The sequence below is a fragment of the Bombyx mori genome, chromosome 9, assembly GCF_030269925.1.
Source record: "Bombyx mori chromosome 9, ASM3026992v2".
NCBI classification, from domain to species: Eukaryota; Metazoa; Arthropoda; class Insecta; order Lepidoptera; family Bombycidae; genus Bombyx; species Bombyx mori.
Window position 1 is genome coordinate 1331666 of NC_085115.1, and position 22824 is coordinate 1354489.

Consider the following 22824-nt stretch of genomic DNA (forward strand, 5'->3'; position numbering starts at 1 on the left):
ATTTGATATCGTTATTGAGCCGTTATCATTTTAATGTAAACATTAAATATTAACTATTATTATTAGGTAGTGAAACTGAGAATCATATATTTCGCAGTTTCGCGTGAACCTCTCCTTATTATGTTATGTACTACAAAGTTAAATTTGTGTAAAAACATTTTCCTTGACGAGCGGCGCGGCGTTTGCGTAGACCTAAGAAATTTATTGACAATTTCAAAATGACAGTTAAAACGTTTGACAGCACTAAGTTGCGGCTCGCTTGAATTTTTGTATTAATGGTATTAGCAGATTGATTTTGAAAATTTAAATGTTTTTAATTAACCCTTTAATGTTAACATAAGAAATAGGTAAAATTGTGCAAACTAGTGAAATACACCCACACGTTATCCAACTGTGATATTTTACAAGAAATTTTATTTTTTAAATAGATGCATACAAAATGTTTTTGCGATCAGTTTTTATATTATTTTGTGCGGTCAAACTAAAAGCTGAAGAAACTGTAAGTATAGAAAAAAATAATACCAAAGTATGGAATTTTTTGAAAGCTGTAGATTTTATTTCTACCCGTCCCAAAAAAAAATATTGTATATTTTAATGTTTTTAAATTTCTAACAAGACTACCAGATTTTAATTTTAAACTGAAATCATATATGAACCTTATTTACCGCTCGTTATAGAAAAATTATCTGTAACTGTTAAATTTAAGATAAAAATTAACATCACTGTTGCACAATAAATAAATTTCACTGTTACAGATATCAAATAAATCTACGGAATATTGGAATGAAGCCGAACCATTTGGGGTATCAGATGATAAACCATCACCAGATCTCAGACTACCCACATCGGTCACACCCAGCTTTTATCGTCTCAAAATTAAGGCAGATTTAGACAAAGCAAACTTCAGTGGAGATGTGCACATCACCTTAAAAGCGAATCGCAGAGTCAAAGAGATAATATTGCATTCCAAAGCACTGGTCATAAATAGTTCAAAGCTCACTGAACAAATATATGAAAGAGTTGAAACAATACACACCAAGGTGAAACGTGATGTACAAAATGAGAGTATTAGTGATACAACAACACCTGACAATAGTACCACAAATTTACCACCAACTACTGAAAGTCCGTCCCAAATTATCAATGAAACTACTGCTCCAATTATTACTGCTCCAATTATTACAACTCCAATTATTACTACTCCAATGATTACTACTCCAATTACTACTACAGCAAACCCAATATCAGTCGATACTCAAATAACACATAGCAGTGTACGCAGTGTAGAAATAATAGGCACATCTGTTGGTACTGGTGACCGATTGCTACTGACATTAGGTTCGGCTCTTACTCCTGGTGTGGATTACACTCTACAGCTATCATTCAGTGGAAATATAACAAATACACTAACTGGATTCTATAAGAGCACATATGTTGATAGCAACAATGAAAACAGGTACTTTACATTATTTATTATAGTGTGTGTCTTATTTAGCAGTTTCCCCTCTCTCTTTACTCATTTGAGACATTGATGATTCGATTATTATGCTAAATGCCATTTTTTAACACAAAAATAATAAAAACTATAGTGACACTGTTAAACATACTCAATATGCTAGTAAAACTTAAAGCACTACAACCGAAATGACACTCTCAGGAATAATAATAAAAAATGATTATGATCAGAGTTCCAGTCCTCTATGATTCACATAATATCATGAAATTCTTACTTTAATTTTAATTTTTTATTATTATTTAGTTGCATGGACAAGCTTACTTGAAATACCACCAGTTACATAGATGAAGTAATGGAAAACCCATCTTTTCTTCTGTTCTGATTTTGCAACTTATTTTAGATATTTAGGAGTAACTCAGTTTGAACCAACCTCAGCACGTTCAGTGTTCCCCTGCTTCGATGAGCCAGCATTCAAAGCCAAATTCGAAATAAGTATAGCACATCCTCAGAATTTAACTGTTTTATCCAACATGAAGGTAGCAACACAGGAGCCTATGTAAGTAGTTGTTTATTTCCTCATTCAAATATTTTCCTGTCTGTTTAAGATATTACGTTTATAAATAAAACTCTAAATTTTAAGATTCTCTTTTAATTGGGTAGTAATTTATTATATATACGCTACCGATAAAAGAAACTAGAGAAAGAGAATGACTAATTCTAAATATTTTTTACAGTAACTCATTGATAAAATCATGAGACTGATGAAATGTCTGGTCTGTCAAACTGATAATACCTTGCAGTGTAATTTTGATTTACTTAAGTAAATTGTAGATTTTTTAATTATAAGTAAAATGTTCAAGTGGTTTTAAGTTATATACTTTCGGCAATAATTGTATGTTTTTAAATAATTGCATATATTGCAAAATTACCAAAAACCATATATTGCCAATTGCATATAATGCTAAATGCAAATATAGCCTATTATTCTAATAAACGGTGTACTAATTAGTATTTGCCACAAATAGCATTATTATGATAGCTCAGCCATCCAGATAATCTCAGCTAGTAGAAAACGTTCTAGACTCACTTATCAAAGAACCTGACTTATATGACAAACCAGCTATACAAAAATAATATACACGAAAAAATCTTATTTACATTAAAACTTATATGCCTATGTAAAACGCTCGTCGCACATGGTGAGGAAGCTAGAACTTGACCCCATTTTGTATAATAAATATATAACCAAAAATTACTATTATCAGATAAAATGAGTCTACTTGACATTGAATGAATTGACACTATTTAAATGATAATTCCTTGTTCTTATCAAGAACATGTTAATTTATAACTTTAACTAGCTGACCCGGCAGACTTCGTAGTGCCTCAATCGATAAATAAAAGACCTAAGCTTTTGTATAAAATAAACTTAAAACAAACTAAAGGAATCCGATGGGGGACACATCAAAGGGAAAACAAAATTGTTATTTTTATTTAATTCCGAGCATTTTCATAAAATATTAATCTACCTTTTAAACCTCCTCTGGACTTCCACGAATAATTCAAGACTAAAATTAGCCAAATCAATCCAGCCGTTCTCGAGTTTTAGCGAGACTAACGAACAGCAATTCATTTTTATATATATACATAGATTTAATAGCACTAAGCTCGGCTCGCGACTTCACGCACAATATAAATCGGTGTTAAAAGATTATATTTGAACAAATCAATATCAATTTTGCACACAGCACCGAAACACCGAAATGGCAATGGACGCACTTCGAACGTTCCGTGGATATGTCGACTTACCTTGTCGCTTTCGTGTTGTCCGACTTCACATCCCTAGAGACCAGTTACGTTAGCAAGGACAACGTAACGAAGCCAATACGGATATGGGCAAGGCCGGAACTGATAAGCAAAGCCAATTACGCCTTAAGAATCACACCGAAACTGCTCAATTATTACGAGGATGTTTTTGGAGTTCCGTACGTATTGGACAAACTAGACATGATCGCGATACCGGAATTCTCCAGCGGGGCCATGGAGAACTGGGGACTTATCACTTTCAGGTAATTTACATTTACCTAATTACTATAGTTACTTGACGATTTAGAGAAGCTGCTGGTAACAGACCAGGTATGCTTTTTTTTATTGCCCTTGAACGCAGATGAGCACACGGCCCAACTGATGGTGAATGGTTACCGTCGCCCATGGACTTCAGCAATGCCAGGGGCAGAGCCAAGCTGCTGCCTACCGCTTAATACTCTCCACAAGCCTCGTTTGAAGAAGGACATACAAGTCCTAGCGCTCGGGAAACACCGTGGAGGGGAGCTCATTCCATGGCCGGGTGGTACGTGGCAAAAAAGACCTCTAGAAACGCACTGTGGATGACTGCAGTGGCTCCAGGTAGTATGTAGAAAAAGACCCAGAGACAGAAGTCGAATGCGCTGGTCGGACCAGATACGCTTCACCCTTAACACTTCAATCCACGCTGCTATCCACACAGCCGAGGATAGGCAGGAATGGCGCAGGATAATCCAGGAGAAAGTTGTCAGACCAGGCCATGACCCTTAGCATTCCTCGTTACTGGTTATTACGTCACGATAATACTCCTATCGTGGCCGCCGTTAATGCATACCCGACCCAGGCGAGGGGGCAAAGCCGTCATCGCCCTAAACACGTCATTTCGGGTTCTCTAGATCCACTCTCTATGCTTTTCAGCGTTCTAATCAAAATAATTATGTCACTTTGTCTAATTATGTCTGATCATTATGTCTGAAAACTCGTGTCTCAAAGTTGCTGATGTCTATGAGCTCCGGAAATAACTTAACATCAGGGCCGTGAGTTCGTTCACCGCCTATGTGTTGACCCGTCTTTATGTTAGTTCCTATTGTCTGTGCCAGGGAAATGTCTTTGTTGTACGACGAAGCGGAAGGGATACCGCGCGACAAGCAAAACGTTGCGGTGTCCGTGGCCCACGAGCTCGCGCACCAGTGGTTCGGGAACCTCGTCACCATGCGCTGGTGGACGGACCTGTGGCTCAACGAGGGGTTCGCTTCATACATCGAGTACCTTGGAGTTGATCACGTAAGGAATTCGCAGTGTATTGTATCGCAAACTATTAAAGAACATCTGTGCAATAAAGCTTACTATAAAGTCAATGATAATCTAGAAGATTGCATAAAGTGAGAATGAGTTGCTCGCTCCGGGCATTTCAATAATTGTTACGTCATAATACTCATTGTAAAAATTTATATAAAAAAATAATCTAATATTAAAAAAAAAAAAAAAAGACATGCCCGCTGAGTTTCTTGCCAGATCTTCTCAGGACGGAGGCTAGTTTTTGTGAATTGGCGGTAGTTCTTTTTGACGTTCAACAAGCATGTACTTTCATTTATGTTGAATTTTTTTTTTTTGATTTGTTTTGATTTGTGTTAAATTTAAACGTTTTTGTATAAAGCATCTATTGACTGATTATATTTGTTACCCCCCCTGCTGGTATTATAATTCAATGCTGATACTAAGCTTGATGGCTGGATGTGATTGCGTGTTCAATTAAAACTCGTCGGACCAAACCGCGGCATATATTTATTTATCGAAGTACAACCAATTTGATACCACAATTAATTTGAGGGGGTGATTTTTGGGAGCCTTAAGTACGATCTCTGTCACCCGTGTGTTTTTTTTTATTTATTGCTTAGATGGGAGGACTAGCTCACAGCCAACCTGGTGTTAAGTGGCTACTGGAGTCCATAGACATTTACAACGTAAATGCGCCACCCACCTTAAGATATAAGTTCTAAGATCTCAGTATAGTTACAACGGCTGCCCCACCCTTCAAACCGAAACGCATTACTGCTTGGAACCGGGGTTGAGAGTATGTACTTGTCTGTTCCGTTTGTCTTTGGCTGAGTGACTGCAATTTATCACGTCGCCAGTCCATGTGTGTCCCAACAGCATCCAACATGAAATAAATGATTCATGTTATCTCAGATCGAACCGGAGTGGAATATGTTTGAGTCGTTCTCGAGAGATAAGATGGATCTCCTGCGATCGGACGCGCTGAAGAACACGTCCCCCGTCTCCAAGAAGGTGATGGACGCGTCGGAGATATCGCAGAAGTTTGACGAGATCTCGTACACGAAGGGCTCCAACTTGATCCGGATGTTGAACCACACGATATCCGAGCAACTCTTCCACAAGGGGCTGGTCATCTATCTGAACGACTGGTGAGTTCTTGGTAAGACACGAGCTCTAACAGCCTCCTGTAAACATGGGATTTATGCGCGGATCCTCCCGCTAGAAGCCAGCAGGTCAGAAACTAAGTGATTCTATTTAAAGTGTTATATATTTTATAGGCAGAACAACGGTTTTCAGGATTTTGCAGGATTGCATGAAAGACGAAATCTGTATAGATTTGTGAATATTATAAAGCTGAAGAGTTTGTTTGTTTGAACGCGTTAATCTCAGGAACTTCTGATCCGATTTGAATAATTGTTTCAGTGTTAGATAGCACATTTATCGAGGAAGGCTATAGCTCGAGTTAAAGTTTCGCTAAAATAATGTATGACAGAATTGTTCCCCTTTAAAAGATTTAAAAAAAATCCGCGACAGCATATGTCTGTACGTTAAGGTTGGCTCATTATAACGTTTTTTATGCTAACCAAATTTGTTCTAAAATAAAGCATTATTATGAACTATTTTACGCGGACAAAGTCGCGGGCAAAACTAGTCTATAAGTATAAATAAAATTGGAGTGTCTTTTTGTGATATTGAAATAACAGATTTTTACAACATGCATATGAATATATTATATACGGTTCTTACACCAAAATAACATTTTTTACAATTTTTGTCTGTATGTCTGTCTGTCTGTTTGTTCCGGTTAATCTCTGGAACGGCTGGATCGATTTTGACAAGACTTTCACTGACAGGTAGCTTATTATATAAGGAGTAACTTAGGCTACTTTTTTTAGACTAGCTTCGACCCGCGGCGTCGCCCGCGGTACGACAATAACCGCGGGTGACATCGCGGGACTCAACTATCAATAATAAAATTTAATGTTTCCGAAGCGAAGCGAGGGCGGGTCGCTAGTTTGTAATAAAGTTGTGAGCAAAGAAATGGTTTAGGATAGAGGAGTATGGAAGGAGACTATGGAGTGACTGGACGGCAGAACGATGATGATGAACGGTTCGCAGGAAATTCTCCAACGCGGAGGAAAACGACCTCTGGGCGGCCATGACTCGCGCCGTGAGCTCGGAGCGCGCGCCGGACGGCGAGTCCGTGGTGCGGCTCATGAACAGCTGGACGCGGCAGGCCGGCTACCCCGTCGTCACCGCCAACAGGAACTACGACACCGGCGCCGTCGAGATAGAGCAGGTAACGCCCGTCCGGTCACTACACAAGGGGGTCGCGGGTTCGAATCCCGCCAACCAAAGATATTTGTATGATAATTTTTTTTTTTTTTTTTTATTGCTTAGATGTGTGGACGAGCTCACAGCCCACCTGGTGTTAAGTGGTTACTGGAGCCCATAGACATCTACAACGTAAATGCGCCACACACCTTGAGATATAGTTCTAAGGTCTCAGTATAGTCACAACGGCTGCCCCACCCTTCAAACCGAAACGCATTACTGCTTCACGGCAGAAATAGGCGGGGCGGTGTAATTTGTATGATAAATATAAAACGTCTTTTCCAGGTTTATGGATGTATACTATATATAATATGTATCTGTATAATAAAAATCTTACATTTATTTCCGTTATCTGGTACATGTAACACAAGCTCTTTATGAACTTAGTACGAGACCAGTTAAAGTGGCGTGATCGTTAGTAAAAAAATAAAATAAAATGAGACGTGCTCATTGATTAATTACACTTTTAATTAACCAATTTTAAGTCGTCGTGGCCTAAAGGATAAGACGTCCGGTGCATACGTGTTGAAGGGATGCACCGGTGTTCGAATCCCGCAGGCAGGTACAAATTTTTCTAATGAAATACGTACTTGACAAATGTTCACGATTGACTTCCATAGTGAAGGAATAACATCGTGTAATAAAAATCAAACCCGCAAAAATTATAATTTGCATAATTACTGGTGGTAGGACCTCTTGTGAGTCCGCACGGGTAGGTACCACCACCCTGCCTATTTCCGCCATGAAGCAGTAATGCGTCTCGGTTTGAAAGATGGGGCAGCCGTTGTAACTATACCTAATAAGACCTTAGAACTTATATCTCAAGGTGGGTGGCCCAATGTTTCTAGAGTGTGGGCGAACCTTTATAAGCCTCGATGTCAAATTGTACTGATCTGAAAATACACTGGCCACCAAGCTGTGTGTTTTCGTTGCCAGTTCTTATACAGGGTGTATTGAAATAGGTCGAGAAAACGAAGGCCGCAATGGTAGTGGTAACAAAAATTTGAGCTACACTGGCTGAACCGCACGCAATGTACTACAAATAAAAATGTGGTCAAGTGCCCGGACTCGCGGGACGCGCCGCCCGACCTCCATTCCAAAGACACAATAGTATTTGCCTTAAAAAAAACAATTACAGTACATTTTATCCGTTACTCGCTAACTGATTTTTAACATTTGACGAGCTTTAGCTTTATTGGTTTTTTTATATAAATGTCGAGATATAATTTAATATTTATAACGAACCTAAATCTTGGGAGTGATTATGGTCGAATTTCGATCGTTGAGCGAGTACTGGGGTACACTAAAATAACGGTTACTTACATATGACGTCATGCGTTATGATTGGTACAAATAGTGTTAGAACTTATAGATTTTATTAAATGGCTCAATTACGTTAAAATCATAAATATGTTATTACTGACTAAACTCGAGATTAGTTCATTAAATTATGAAGTGAAGATGGTCTTTCATTGATTTGGATTTGTAGCTTACCGCCAATTCGGCCTTGATCAACGTCCTAAGCTCAAGGAAAGAATTTAAGCACAAAAATTGTTAGTAGCCATTTTACCCAACAGAGATTGTTCACGAGCGCAAAGGACCCCTACCAATCGATGGTGGATCAGCTGTGGCACATTCCCATAAGCTACGTGAACGTGGACGCCCCGCTGGACGAGTGGAGCACCAAGCCCAAGACTTGGCTGAAGGACAGGATCAGCGTCTTCAACGTGCCCTACAACTCCACGCAGGCGCTGTACCTGAACGTCGATGCCATAGGTGAGCTACGTCTGGCCCCAAATTAGGATTCGCTGTACTACGGGAACCAAGGATTGGTATATGTACATACTTATGGCTGTAACCGTCACAGTGTGCTTAGTGCGAGTTTTTTAACGTTTTCGATAGCGTAAAAGTTAACCCAATTTTATATGCAGTTGAAACAGCACCCCTAGCGGCAAACGTAGGCAAACGATCCTATTCCATACAAGTGTGAGCTAACTTTTACGCTATCGAGAACGTTAAAAAACTCGCACTAAGCACACTGAACACAAGATATCTGACAGATGCCTGAATCTCCTAGAAACTCAAAAGGAACATAATTAAGTTCTTTGCCTTCCTCAAGTTATTCCCATCGTATGCCATCGCTCGGAAATGGGTTGACGAGTAACTCTTAACGCTGAAGCATGCTAGTTTTGAGCTTGGCACGGATCTTCCTCGAGCAATGTCTCCAATTCAGTCTTCAAAGATTTTTGGCATTCCTTGACGCGGACGGTCATTAACATTGAAATCACAATCTGCTTTCAATAGACGCCCTCGAGTTTTCAGGACTTGCGTTATGTTTTAAGTGTGTAAAGGAGCCCATAGACATCATGGCGAGTACACGCATGTACGACGAGTATTAGTATAAATATTTACTAATGTAAAAACCGTTTACTGTAGACAATTACCAAACATACACCGGCGTTGCCGGCGGCTAGAATTAAGAAAATAAGCAACTCTTTTAGGGGGCTGGGTGTACAGCTTTTCAGCAAGATCCCACAAAACGTTCAACTACTACCTGTTCATAGATTTAAGAGAACTGTCAAGGAACGTTTGTGCAACAAGGCATATTATAAAGTTAAGGATTATTTACTAGATGGCACTACGTGGGAATGAGGCGCTCGCTCCTGGCCTTTTCATTTTTCATTATTATTATATATTTTTTTAATATTCCTAACCTAAAAGTACATGTTATTATCCGCAACATGCTTCGTCAGATTACAGAAATAAAGTTATCAGCAACATGCTTCGTTTTTTTTAATTGTATTTTATGACTTGTTTTTTCCTTTATTGTAAATATTTTTATTTATTTAAAAAAAAAGAAAATATTTGAAAAAAAAACAAAAAAGAGAATGCCCGCTGAGTTCTTTTTACTTGTGTTTTTTATGTATCTTTTTAGCTTGTGATGTGTATTGTGTGCCTAATCTATACATATAAATAAAATTGGAGTGTCTGTTTGTAATATTGAAATAAACGCTATTTACTACATGCATATGAATATATATACGGTACATACACCAAAATAAGATTTTTTACAATTTTTGTTAGTCTGTCTGTCTGTCTGTTTGTTCCGGCTAATCTCTGGAACGGCTGGACCGATTTTTATGAGACTTTCACTAATAGGTAGCTGATGATATAAGGGGTAACTTAGGCTTATTTTAGACTAGCTTCGCCTCGCGACGTCACCCGCGGTACGACAATAACCGCGGGTTACATCGCGGGACTCGGCTATCAATAATAAAATTTAATGTTTCCGAAGCGATGCGAGGGCGGGTCGCTAGTAGATAAATAAAATAAGTTGCTTATTATTTGTTGGGCCCGCAATGTCCGTGGTCCAGGACGATCCTCGCCTACCCATACGTTGTTGTGCAGGCGCGTGAACCCCGACCAGAGGAACTGGCAGCGGCCGGGCTCTGGCTCTGATATTACTGACGTCCATAAGCGACGGTGACCACTTACCATCAGGTGGGCCGTATGCTCGTCTGCCAGCAAAGGCAATAAAAAAATTTAAAAAAAAAATCTTTGGAAGGCAATGTCCAGCGTCCATACCATGTTGAGTACATCGGTTCTCGTCCGATCACCGAAGTCAAGCAACATCGGGCGTGGTCAGTACTTGGATGGGTGACCGCCTGGGAACACCACGTGATGTTGGCTTTTTGTTTTGTTTTCGACAGTTAACAGTAACCGCTTTGGCAATGTCCAGGACCAACCCCGTACGTTGTTGTGCAGGCTACTACCGCGTGAACTACGACCAGAGGAACTGGCAGCTGCTGGCGGCGGCGCTGCGGGAGGGGCGGCTGCGGTCCGCCATCGCCGCGGCGCAGCTCGTCGACGACGCCTTCAACCTGGCGCGCGCCGCCCAGCTCGACTACGCGCACGCGCTGCAGCTGGCCGCCTGCGCCGCCGCCCGCCCCGGCCGCGTGCTGTGGGACCAGCTGCTCAACAACATGGCCGCGCTCAAGTACAACCTGATGACCACCGCCGGATACACTTACTTCCAAGTTACTATACATTCTTTCATTTCAACTAAAATATTGGTGACCTCTGTGCTGATGGTAAAAAAAAACTCTGTTCAGACCTCCTGACTCAAGCTGAATTGGTGGTAGTGGATGTGGTGTCTGTGAGCTCTGCTAACCACTTAATACCAGGTGAACAATGAGCTTGTTCACCCATCTAATAAATATTTTATAAAAGTACTGTACTTTAAACTAGATATATCTATTTTACGCTTAAACCTAAGAAGAAATTCCAATAGTTCTAACTAAATGAATGAAAACAGGACTTCATAAGGATACTGCTGAAGAACCAACTGGAGAGACTGAACTACGGCCTGGATAAGCCCAAGGACGACAACGAGGCTTTCCTTATCGAGAACCTGCTGATGTGGGAGTGCTACGCCGAGTCACCGCGCTGCCTGCGCTGGGCGCGTGCACAGTTCGACGCCTGGTACGCGCAGCACGACCACACCGCCATCCCGTGAGTACTGTTTGGCACGCTACTGGTGCTACGAGTGCTACGCCGAGGCGCCGCGCTGCCTGCGATGGGCGCGCGCGCAATTTGACCCCTGGTACGCGCAGCACGACCCAATGCTACGAGCGCTACGCTCGACACGCGTAACACGACCGCATCACCAACCCGTGAGTAACGCTCGGCACACTACTAGTGCTACGAGCGCTACGCCCGACACGCACAGCACGACCGCATCGCCATACGCCGAGGCGCCGCCCGGTTCACAGCCCGGTCTTGTCACATCCGCACTACACCCCCGAACCACCGGAGCCTCCACGCCTTCATCTCCCCCAGAATATTTGGCTCACCAAAGCTCCTTCACATCTCATTTTTATCGGACGCGCTAACCACCGTCATCTCTGTGAACTGGTATTCGGAAAAAAAATGGTTAATGAGCTAAGTTCGCCTTTGCGCATATTGTTTTAACATTTCTAAGTACCATCATATTTGTGCGCACAAGCAATTGTTAAATGTTACGACGGGTGTCCCGGCGCAGGATCCCGAGCCACCTCCGCTCGCTGGTGCTGAACATGGCGCTGCGGCACGGCGGCCGCCAGGAGTTCGACTTCCTGTTCGAAGTGTTCCGCAACACCAGCGACCCCAGCCTCAAGGCGCTCATCATCAACAACCTGCCCAGCACCCGGGAGGAGAACCTCATCGTTCTGTAAGTCGCCGCTCCTGCCTTGCACCAGACAACCTCACCGTCTCAAACTTGAACTGTTTCGTTATGTAGGAAATCCTTTAGCTCACTCTTACTCAATCCTTTAGCTCACTCTTACTCAATCCTTTAGCCGCTTTAACTATACTTGAGACCTTAGAACTTATGTCAAAGGGTGGCGGCGCATTTACGTCGTAGATGTCTATGGGCTCCAGTAACCACTTAACACCAGGTCGGCTGTGAGCTCGTCCACCAATCTAAGCAATAAAAAAAATACAACTTCACCATTTGAACGGGTTTTGAAAGATGTCATCAGATTCATCTCCGCTTTAGGTACGGTAGAGTTAAGGAGCATCATCTTGCATAAGAGACAAGTTGAAAATGTGTTCACCTGTGAACAGTAAATTAGAGTTCGAAAATTCACCGAAATAGCGCTAGTGTAGGAAGTGGAAGTCATATGAATATAACTGTCATAAACAGAGTGAAGTGTGCTGGGTGAAAGTGAAGTGTGGTAGTTTATGGCGCTATTTCTAAAATTCTTCCACTTGCTACTGTGACGTGATCTTAATTGGCTACCTTTCGGCGGACCCTTTTAAAAATATGAGTTGGTCCTCTTTGGTGCGTGCGTGCGTGCGTGCGTGCGTGCGTGCGTGTGTGCGTGCGTGCATGCGTGTGCGTGCGTGAGTGCGTGTGCGTGCGTGCGTGCGTGCGTGCGTGCGTGCGTGCGTGTAGCTAGGTTAACGTCGCGACCCGCGCAGGCTGCTGGAGAAGAGTCTGTCGGAGCTGCCGAAGCAGTACGCGGCGGCGGCGTGGGGCGTGGAGCCGGGGGCGGGGTCCCGGGTGGCGCAGGAGTACTTCTACCAGCACTTCGAGCGGATACACGCCCGGTTCGCCGACATGGACTCCTTCATCATGCCCACCGTGCTCAACGGGGCCTTCGGCTTCATCACCACCGACGACGAGCTGGCCAGGGTGAGGCGAGACGAGACACAATCTTAATACGCTTTTATTAGCTTCAGAAGTATGTATGTTAGTATGTAACGGAATCTTTGAACATGATTTTGACCCCCTTCAAAACGTCGGATTAATTCGAAATTTTGTATATTTATTAAGGACCGGTGACAATTCAATATTTAAAATAAAAATTGAAAATATTGAAACTCAACTAAACAATGAAAAATAAATAATAATTTAAAAAACAAACAAATAAATAAATAAATTTTAATTTTAAAAATAGTGTAAAAAATGATTTTATTGTATACTAGCGACCCGCCCTCGCTTCGCTTCGGAAACATTAAAACACACATGAAACCAAAAAAATATAAAAAAAATAATTAAAAAAAGTAGCCTATGTTCATCAGGGACAAGGTCGGCTTCTAATGGAAAAAGAATTTTTCAAATCGGTCCAGTAGTTTCGGAGCCTATTCGAAACAAACAAACAAACAAATCTTTCCTCTTTATAATATTAGTATAGAAAAGCTCGGAGTGCTTATCAAGATATTATCAAAATAACCCTTCTACTTATATCTATTCCTAAAATATTTATAACTACTGATACCATGCCCCCTCCCTGATCGTGAAAGCCGTCCTAACTTCTCACAATCAATATCTGAATTTGCAGCTTAAAGCTTTCGCCGTGAAGCACAGGGAGCGGCTGCTGCCGGTGTCGCAGACGCTGCAGAAGCTGGTGGACACGGCGGCGCTGCGCATCCACTGGATCCGCAAGTACTCCGCCGGCATCGCGCGCTGGCTGCGGGACTACACGCAAGGTGGGCCTCCGCCGCCACCAACCCACGCAGGATCTGTAGCTGACCTTGTGCTGGCCATCAGCCCTGGTATCTACCACTACAGCCGGAATGTGTAGCTGACCTGGCGCTGGCTGTTTTTTTTTTCCTTACCGAAGCTGATAGCCTTGACAGGCTATTTCAGCGTAACTTTAACGAGCAGGTGAGCTCACGGGGCTCAAACCTGATGACGTTGCTAACACGAACCCTAGCAAGAGCCGTGCTTCGCAGAATCTACCACCGGATCGGAAACGCGACCCACTGAGAAGATTCGGTGAGAAACACAGTGGGCTGTGTCTGAGGGTTAATTCGCTCATCGAACCCTTATCGGGAGAATTCGTAATGACGTGAGGCCAAACTTGCGCTAATGGATTGGGCATCCTTTGACATCCCTCCTTAACATCCCTCCAGGTGTGTGGTGTGTACAGGGCGATCAGCCTTCTTCTGCCATAGAGCTGCTACTCAAACGCAATTGTTGCTGCGTTGACTCCGCTGCGCCGTAGACTGTGTCCTATCCAACGCAAGCGATGGGTTCGACGAGGACAATCCAAGTGCCCGTCAGTCAGACTTAGCTAACAAACCAAAAACCGCCTTACTGGTGGTAGGAGGACCTCTTGTGAGTCCGCGCGGGCAGGTACCACCGCCCTGCATATTTCTGCCGTGAAGCAGTAATGCGTTTCGGTTTGAAGGTCAGCCGTTGTAACTATACTGAGACCTTAGAACTTATATATCTCAAGGTGGATTTTGCATTTATTGGTTTGGCATTTACGTTGTCTATGGGCTCAGAAACACCAAATAGGCTGGGAGCTCGTCCATCTATCTACGCAATAAAAAAACTTAATTATGAAATAATAAAAATGTTCATCCAATTTTACTTCAGGTACACTTACAACGACCGAGGGCGGTGCAGTAAACACATCGACCACCGAAGCACCGGCGAACGCGACCATGGACATCAGCACGGCTCCACCGAGTACACCGAGTGCAGCTAGCAACACGACAACGTAACTGCGAACGATTTATGCGTCCTCATTTAGATGTTTGTATCACGCAACTCGCTACTGTTGGTGCGCAAGTCATGGTCACATTTACATGTCGAGATCACTAAAACAAATCGACGCTTGAAAGGCAAACGTGACTAAGCAACAATAACTGATTTGTACATAAGTGATAGGCAATAACCATATTCGATGCGCAAAAAATATATATATCTAGGTCTATTAAAATCATTTCAATCCTACAGCTAGATTCGTTAAAATATAATTTTTTTCAGGTATTTCTCATGTATATTTTAAATTAATTTCAACTTTAAATTAGTCTACTGTAAAGCTCACGTATTGTCGCTTAGTCACTTTTGCCTTTCAAGCGTCGAAATGTTCAAAAAGCAAAAATAAATACTTTTATTAATTTTAGAATATGTCGTAATTAAATTTTTTTCTGAGCAACGGCAGAAAAACGAAGATCTAATACTAAGTAAAAACTAAAATGAAAACTTAATAATTTTGTACCTTTCCCGCTCCGTCCGGGTGTGCGCGCGCGGCGGAGACGAAACTAGATTTTTAAGCGAATTAAAATCATTCCGATATTATTTAGTACGGACAGCAAAGAAATCGTTGTTAAATTGCATAATTTAATTTTAATAAATTTTTAAATGAAATGTTGTATTACAATATGTGTTTAATAATAATGTTTGTTTACCGTTTAATCATCAAAGATCTTATAATATATATTTAATTGTACTACAAGAAAAATAATAATTAAATTAATGAGAGCGATGTCGCTTCGAACTCGATTCAATCTGTCCTTGAATCAAATATATCAAATTATCGTCTACAATCTGATCATTATAATAATGTGCCAAGAGAAAGAATGAAATGATTTTATAAACATTCTGCGCAGTCTTCTAAATGTAAGAGGCGATACTATTAAATTTAAATAACAAAATTAGTCTTAAATTGCTGGCGACTGTACCAGTGGAAACATCTCGCTATCTCTCTCGCGCTTTCGCATCGATGACGTCATAGTTTTAAGGTCAAGTTGACGTTTCGGAAATAATTTATGAATTTCTTAAAACGAACCTATAAAGTGGAGTTCCTATTTCCAACTATCCGTAGTAATGACAGTATAAATTTGTTTCATTAGTGTTGCTAGCCAACAAAACCTGTGGCAAAGGGTGAAATATCCTCACTGTCTAGTAATGAAGAGGCACTGAAATATAAATTAAGTTTACAATGAAATAATTTACGTGCCATTGTGGTTTTAATTATGTTGTGTTTATTAAACATTCGTATTCATTGTGGTCTTCATACATGCGTGTGGTAATTGTTTTTTAGAAGCAGACTTATCAAGTAACATTCAACGAATATAAATCCATTTACTAATAATTATATTTTGGCATTCCCTTTTGCCTGCTTCTGCTGCCAAGCCGGCTGGGAGTCTATTCTTTAAGTAAGCATTTTATTGCAGAGATAGCACAGTATACAAAAAATCCCACAAATTTTAAATTAGTGCTAATATGTTTTGGTTCTGTATATTATGTTGTACTATTTAAATGGAAATGACAAATTCGTAAAATATTAACTCATTACAACACTATTGTAGCGATGTAATTAAAATATTTTGTCTGTAATTATGTCATAATTATTTTGTCAATAAATTTAAAAAAGTTTCTTTTTATCTGTGTGTAAAACTGAACTCATCACAAAAATCTAGTTTATTGATGTTTAATATTAATGGAGCACATTATTGAGGCTTTTTATAATAAGTTACTACTGTTGTACTATTAACATAGTCATTGTACATAGTACATCTTAAGCTTGGCTTTGAGCTAACAAGTGTTTTAGATAAGTACTTATTGTTATATTTTTAGATATTTATTTGGAGTAAAATAAGTTTAAAAAAATATAAATGGAGATTTGTGAATAATGAAGAATAAATAGTATTGAAAATAATTTTATCTTTATTAATCAAAATTCCTTCTCCGGCTGTGTGGCCACAACCATAGAGTAACTTTGTCGAATATTTATAAAATAATTAACACTTTTATAACAAAATGGCTGGCTAAAAAAATCGATTTGAAAACGTAAATATTTATTTTGATTGTTTATGGTTTTTGTTATTCTAAAGCAATCGGGTGCTCAATATTTTTGGTTTTGCCATCTTTGGTAAAAAAACAAATGAACCTGTCGTTTTACCAACGCAGGATCACGTGACATATACCACGCAGAAAGCTGTATTGGAGTGTTGTAGGTGAAATAAAAGAGAACTGTTCAAGTCGACAATTCGTGTAATACTGTCATAATTTAGTGTGTGCAGTTACAAATATAAGGTTAGGCGAGCTGCACACTACACCTCCCCCTTTTTTAAAAAAAAATTATATTATTACATAATTCCTTTTTTTTTTACTTAAACTAAATTACGCAAAATATTATTAAATTTCATACTTTACTAACAAAAATCCAATAAAACAATATTTTAAGTTACAAACTTCTTTGTATTATTTTTATGAATTATGTATGCTTTATTATTCTTTAAGATTTTAACATTTGGTGAGACATCTTCTATGACTTCGTATGGTCCTAAATAAATCTTATCTAACTTATCTCCTACTTGATTTTTAATTAATACTAAATCTCCTTTCTTATATTTTATTGAATTAATAGTTTTGTCAAAATTTATTTTTCTTAATTTTTTATTAAATAACAAATTGTTTCTTGCTTCAGCTTGTGCTCTTTGAAGTCTGTACTTTAGTTCTAAAGGGTAAGAATCAGGATTATATAAGGGATCAACATATGAATTTTGTTCTATGTTAGATGGTAGATTACAATGTTTACCAAATACTAATTCAAATGGCGTGTATTTTGTCTCAGAGTGAACTGTAGTGTTAAATGAAAAGCACCAGAATGGAAGCCAACTGCTCCAATCTGTTTTATTATTATCACACTGAATCCTAAGATAAGCACCTAGAACCTTATGAGTGTTTTCCAAACCTCCAAGAGTCTCATGATGATAAGCTGTTGAATGCAGTTTTTTTATATGCAATAAATTGCAAATTTCAGTAAATACTGATGACATAAACTCTGTTCCCTGGTCTGTTATTATTTCTGTAGGGATACCATACCTCAGAATAAAATTATTTACAAATGATCGCGCTACTGAAACTGTATCCTTATTTTCTAAAGGATAAGCTTCAACATATTTAGTCAGATCACATTGTAACGTCAGAATATACTTATAATTAAAATTATCTACATCTAATGACCCCATTAAATCTAAACTAACTCTCTCAAAAGCAGTGGATGCCGTGGATGTGATAACCATTGGCTCCTTTGTATGTCTATTGGAATGCTTTTGAATCTGACAACTTTTACATTTCTTTACGTATTCTGATACGTCATTGGTCATTCCTGGCCAATAATAATACTTCCTAATATTATTTAACATTCTGTTTACCCCCGCGTGGCCACTCGTGGGTAACAGGTGGAAGTCATTTAGGATCACAGTCCTTGTGTCTTTGTCAGTAATACTTGTCACATCTTTAATGACAAATAACTTGGGAAAATCTTTCAAATGGCTTATTTCCTTTACAAAATTGTTTACAAGTCGTTCATAGCGCTTGCTTTTAATTATTACGAGCTCCTGTAATCCTGGCAGGGTCGCCATGTATTGGAGTGTTGTAGGTGAAATAAAAGAGAACTGTTCAAGTCGACAATTCGTGTAATACTGTCATAATTTAGTGTGTGCAGTTACAAATATAAGGTTAGGCGAGCTGCACACTACAAAGCAATAATTTTGCAATTTACAAATCACTGCCACCATTCCGGCACTGACGTAACTGTGTTCTTCAGAGTGGTCATTCTGTCATATAAAGATATGCATGCAGTTTCATAACAATTGGGCTAACGGTTCTAGAGTTTCAGGTGAAAATACATAGGTATATGCCACGCCAATAAAGAAACGATTCGAAAATGGCGTCTATGTACCGGCACTGACAGATGGTAGGGTCAACAAATAAAAAGACAGATAGAAAGAAAAAGTTGTTTATTGTAAAAAAATATAAAAAACAAATGAGAATGTACATACTTTACTTTATGCCCTAGCAGAGGGGGAGGTGTCTTATCTGTGATGCAACTTGCGTAGACACTTTTGCTGCCAGTCATCTAAGTAGCACAACTCGAAAATAAAAAAACTCCAACTCAACAACAAAGTCAGAACTGATAATTTTTTTTGTATGCAGTAGGCGCCGTGTGCGACTAAAGACAACAATAGTTTAGAGTGAGAGCGCATGATCGCCGCCGCCATTTTAGATTCGTTTCTTTATTGGCGCGACTTAAACACACATACATTCTCTTTATAAACAACAATAGTACATTGTGAGCCGAAGGCGAGGGTGGTAAACACGCGGGATGAGATGTCCTACTTTTTCCCGCGGTGCACATACTATTTTTTCTCCTACCAGGCCGAAAGTTTGACATTGTAAAAAACGTAGCACCCGTGGAGTACCGAGCCGAGGTCCAGGGGCGAAGGCCTGGCGGGGGGCATGGGGGGGGGCGGAGCCCCCTCATTAAAAAAACAATTTAACTGTTTTTTAATTTTTAAATAAACTACTACTAATTGAATAAGAACTGTCTGATGAACTCATCTTTGTTTAATACTTCACTATTAATTTTTATTTGTTTATTTCACTTTTACACTAAACACATTATTACAAATAACCCGAGCACAACAATGGCGGAGAATTTTAGGTGCGTGAGAGCAGACGTAGACACTAACGCGCATGCGCACTTGTCAGTACCCAGGGAGGAAAAGTTAGACTTTCTTCCCTGTACAGCGGGACGAAAACCAAACTTTCGGCGTAGGTAGGAAAAAAATTAATAAGTTTTAAATTCTTATACTGTTTTTAATTCAAAATCCGCATTGAACATGCCCTTACAATTTATTAATTTAATTTACCGCGTCATTGAAGTTTACAGTAAAACATCTGTTCCTTATTTTAACCTTACCCCTGATATTGTCAATTTCCGACCCACGGCGTTCCTAAGTACGAATGACCATTGTTATTGTAACAAGTCTTCACTTAGGTGGAAAAGATACGTGTTCTTACAGTGTGCTTTCGTAGGAAACCTAGGGGCGTTGTTCAACTCTTTACAAATTTGAATTAACTTTTACGCGATCCAGAGATTAAAAATCTTGCACTAAGCACACTTAAGGATCTCAATTATTAATGTTGTATAAATCGTAACTTTTATTTTAAACCTTGCGCGAGTAGAAATTGTTTCTATTCTAAAAATTCTTTACGCTTTCTATCTTGTCCTGAAAAAATGTTTTGTAATAAAATAATTCATTTAACTAATTATGTTAATGACTAATTAACTAAGTAAATTAATTCATCCAATTTAACTTTTATTAAGTCTATAAAGGTTTACAGTTAGACGGCTTCTTTATTAGGTACATTGGAATTATAGGGAATAATGAATGAAATAAAATCAAGTAGGTACGTTACTATAAACAGCGGCTTAGCTGTGCCTTTAGCATTTTTGAATTTTATAAATTGGGTCACATCTAAATACTGGGGCCAGAAAATAGTACCTAGATTTTTTTTTTATTGCTTAGATGCGTGGACGAGCTCATAGCCCACCTGGTGTTAAGTGGTTACTGGAGCCCATAGACATCTACATTATTATGTATGCACTTATATCGCACCCTTAAAACATAAATGGCACTATACAAAAAATGCTATTTTTTAGTTAAGTATAGTGTCAAAATGCGTAAGACGAAACGCGCCTAATGCAAAGACCCCTGTAGCTCTAATGCGCTTAATTTTCGCTAGATGTTGCTAGTGTCACTTATGAATTTGTAACAACTTGCACGGTCGATAATTAATAAACCGGCACTATGCCAGATCGCGACAAGTCACCGGAGGGATCCCTTGTCGAGGTGAGTAAAAAACTGGCACATTTCGTTAAGTGTCACTTATTATATAAATATATTTTCGAATATTTACACTGAGTAAGTGCATAAGTGGCAGTTTGAGTTTAACGTCAGTTATTTAATAACTTTAATTAGGATTTTGTTTTCAGTCTTCTACAAGTCAACGATAAATTGTTTGAATTTTACCATCTCTGAGCTTGCAAGACATAACACTGAATGTTTTTTTCTGGGTAGAATCAGGTAACCGTGGAGCAAATGAAATAGGCAGTTGTGTCTTGAAATATGTACAGTCAAACCTGGGTAAGTGAGAACTGGATAAGTGAGAAAACTCTATAAGTGAGAGTAATACCCAGGACCCGTCATTTTAAGCTCTCAAAACCTCTATTAGCGAGAAACAGAAACCTCTGTAAGAGAGAGTCTTTTTCCCTCATGGACCTCCATAAGTGAGACTGCTACTTATCTATACCTCTATAAGCGACAGTCGAGCTTTATTTATTTATATTATTTAGGAAGAACAAATGAAAAAACAAATTACAAATTTAACATCTGCGATTTTATGACTCCTTCTTAACTTTTGTGGAATTTCCTTCCATTATTTTTGATTTGTTTTCTTGTCAATATTAAACATATTCTATTTCGTGGAACTAAATAACGTTGTTATTTCATCGCATTCTTTTCGAATGGACACGTGTACCTGTGTACCGTCCTGTTTGTCGGACTTACTCAGTTTATCGTTAATCAATTGCGAAGGAAAGTTCTGTTCTGCACCATGTCAAAACGGACAATTAAAGTACTGTCATTAAGTGATAAATTTAAAATAGTGAATGCGTTTGAATCCGGAAAATCGCGAAATGAAACTCAGAGAGAGCATTAGCGCGAAACTCGGGTTAGTGAGAAACCTCTATAAGCGAGAATGAAATTGTGCTCCCTTGAACTCTCGCTTATCCAGGTTTGACTGTACTTGCAAAAAAATCTTCTTTAGCTGACAAAAACATAGATTTGTCTTCTATTCAGATAACTGCTGCGGCCAGCAGAAAAATCATCTTGCATAGATGTACATACCGATGATGTGCACTTAACTGAAAAGTAACATCTATAACACACAAGTTTTAAATCCGTGGACACACACAGAACGAAGGAGATGCAGCACATTCAACGATTGAGCAACAAATAAAAATAATACTTAAATCTGGACCCATTTATGTGCCTTCCCAGTACGTAACCGACATCAGAAGTGCAAAAAAACATGGCACACCATTCAAAGTAAACGAAATGGCTTATAACGATTTCATTGACATCAAACAACTGCCCGTTCCTAGACTGAAAAAAAGCGTTGAAAGTGAGCTTGTAAAGGTGTCTGATATAAAAGTCATCAAAGTGGTGAAAGTTGAAGATAATAAGGTAAAATTTTGTTACAAAACATCCTCCGTTGATGATTTCAAAGAACTTAACCTGGGATCTAAAAGAGCCAGTGCAAGGAACCAGAGGACTGAAGAATTGCAACATCTGTATAACCAAAAGTGAGATTTATACGAAAGAATGAAGAGTGACGTGAAAAGCCTTTTAGATGCTGGTTTGATACCCAACTTTTACAATTCCTACTTTGACAGAGTTTTGAACTAGGTGGGTAGTGTCCAACCTTTAAAAAATGTAGTTGATTAATTATTATTTGTAAGAAGAGGTTTTTGATAGGTGTTTTTTTTTGTGATCTATTTTACGGATTTTTGTGCGGAAATGTTTTTAAGTTACTGTCACTTTATTAATATTTTTCTCGGTTCTAGAACTTGATGTTTAAAGACCGAATTGCTAAAAGACGACAGGTACTTACATAATTCAGTTTTACAAGATTTTATAGGATGTACCTACCTACATGATGTTGATACAATATTTTTTATAATTACTTACGGTTTTTTTGTGAAAAACAATATTTTTAAGTTAAGTACCTACTGTAAGTTATAATAAATAATATTTTTGCTGACTCTTGTGATTAAGCCTTTAATACGCTTATTTATACGTAACTTTTACAGTTCCTACTT

The 22824-nt window shown here is 39.1% G+C and overlaps 1 protein-coding gene, 1 long non-coding RNA gene and 1 other non-coding gene across 8 annotated transcripts in view; all 3 read left to right on the forward strand.

The window, feature by feature from the left end:
* The window catches only part of LOC101737565 (aminopeptidase N-like), a 35150-nt gene extending 18341 nt beyond the window's left edge, over window positions 1-16809 (forward strand). For 4 of the 6 annotated variants that reach the window (XM_021353249.3, XM_012697260.3, XM_062669960.1 and 1 more), the window contains exons 3-15: window positions 756-1456; window positions 1857-2012; window positions 3205-3525; window positions 4360-4543; window positions 5450-5685; window positions 6656-6836; window positions 8449-8647; window positions 10637-10908; window positions 11187-11383; window positions 11913-12080; window positions 12833-13046; window positions 13696-13843; window positions 14739-16809. In XM_021353249.3, the coding sequence (XP_021208924.2) occupies window positions 756-1456; window positions 1857-2012; window positions 3205-3525; window positions 4360-4543; window positions 5450-5685; window positions 6656-6836; window positions 8449-8647; window positions 10637-10908; window positions 11187-11383; window positions 11913-12080; window positions 12833-13046; window positions 13696-13843; window positions 14739-14866 (3105 nt within the window). In that variant the 3' untranslated portion in view covers window positions 14867-16809. 6 annotated transcript variants of the gene reach the window in all.
* On the forward strand, window positions 10443-10561 carry LOC119628963 (5S ribosomal RNA). Its single transcript, XR_005245063.1, has one exon. It is a non-coding gene; the product is annotated as a 5S ribosomal RNA (ribosomal RNA).
* Window positions 16810-20215: 3406 nt separating the features above from the next.
* On the forward strand, window positions 20216-22765 carry LOC134199330 (uncharacterized). The gene is made up of 2 exons (XR_009973779.1): window positions 20216-21028; window positions 21803-22765. It is a non-coding gene; the product is annotated as an uncharacterized LOC134199330 (long non-coding RNA).
* Window positions 22766-22824: the final 59 nt, after the last annotated feature.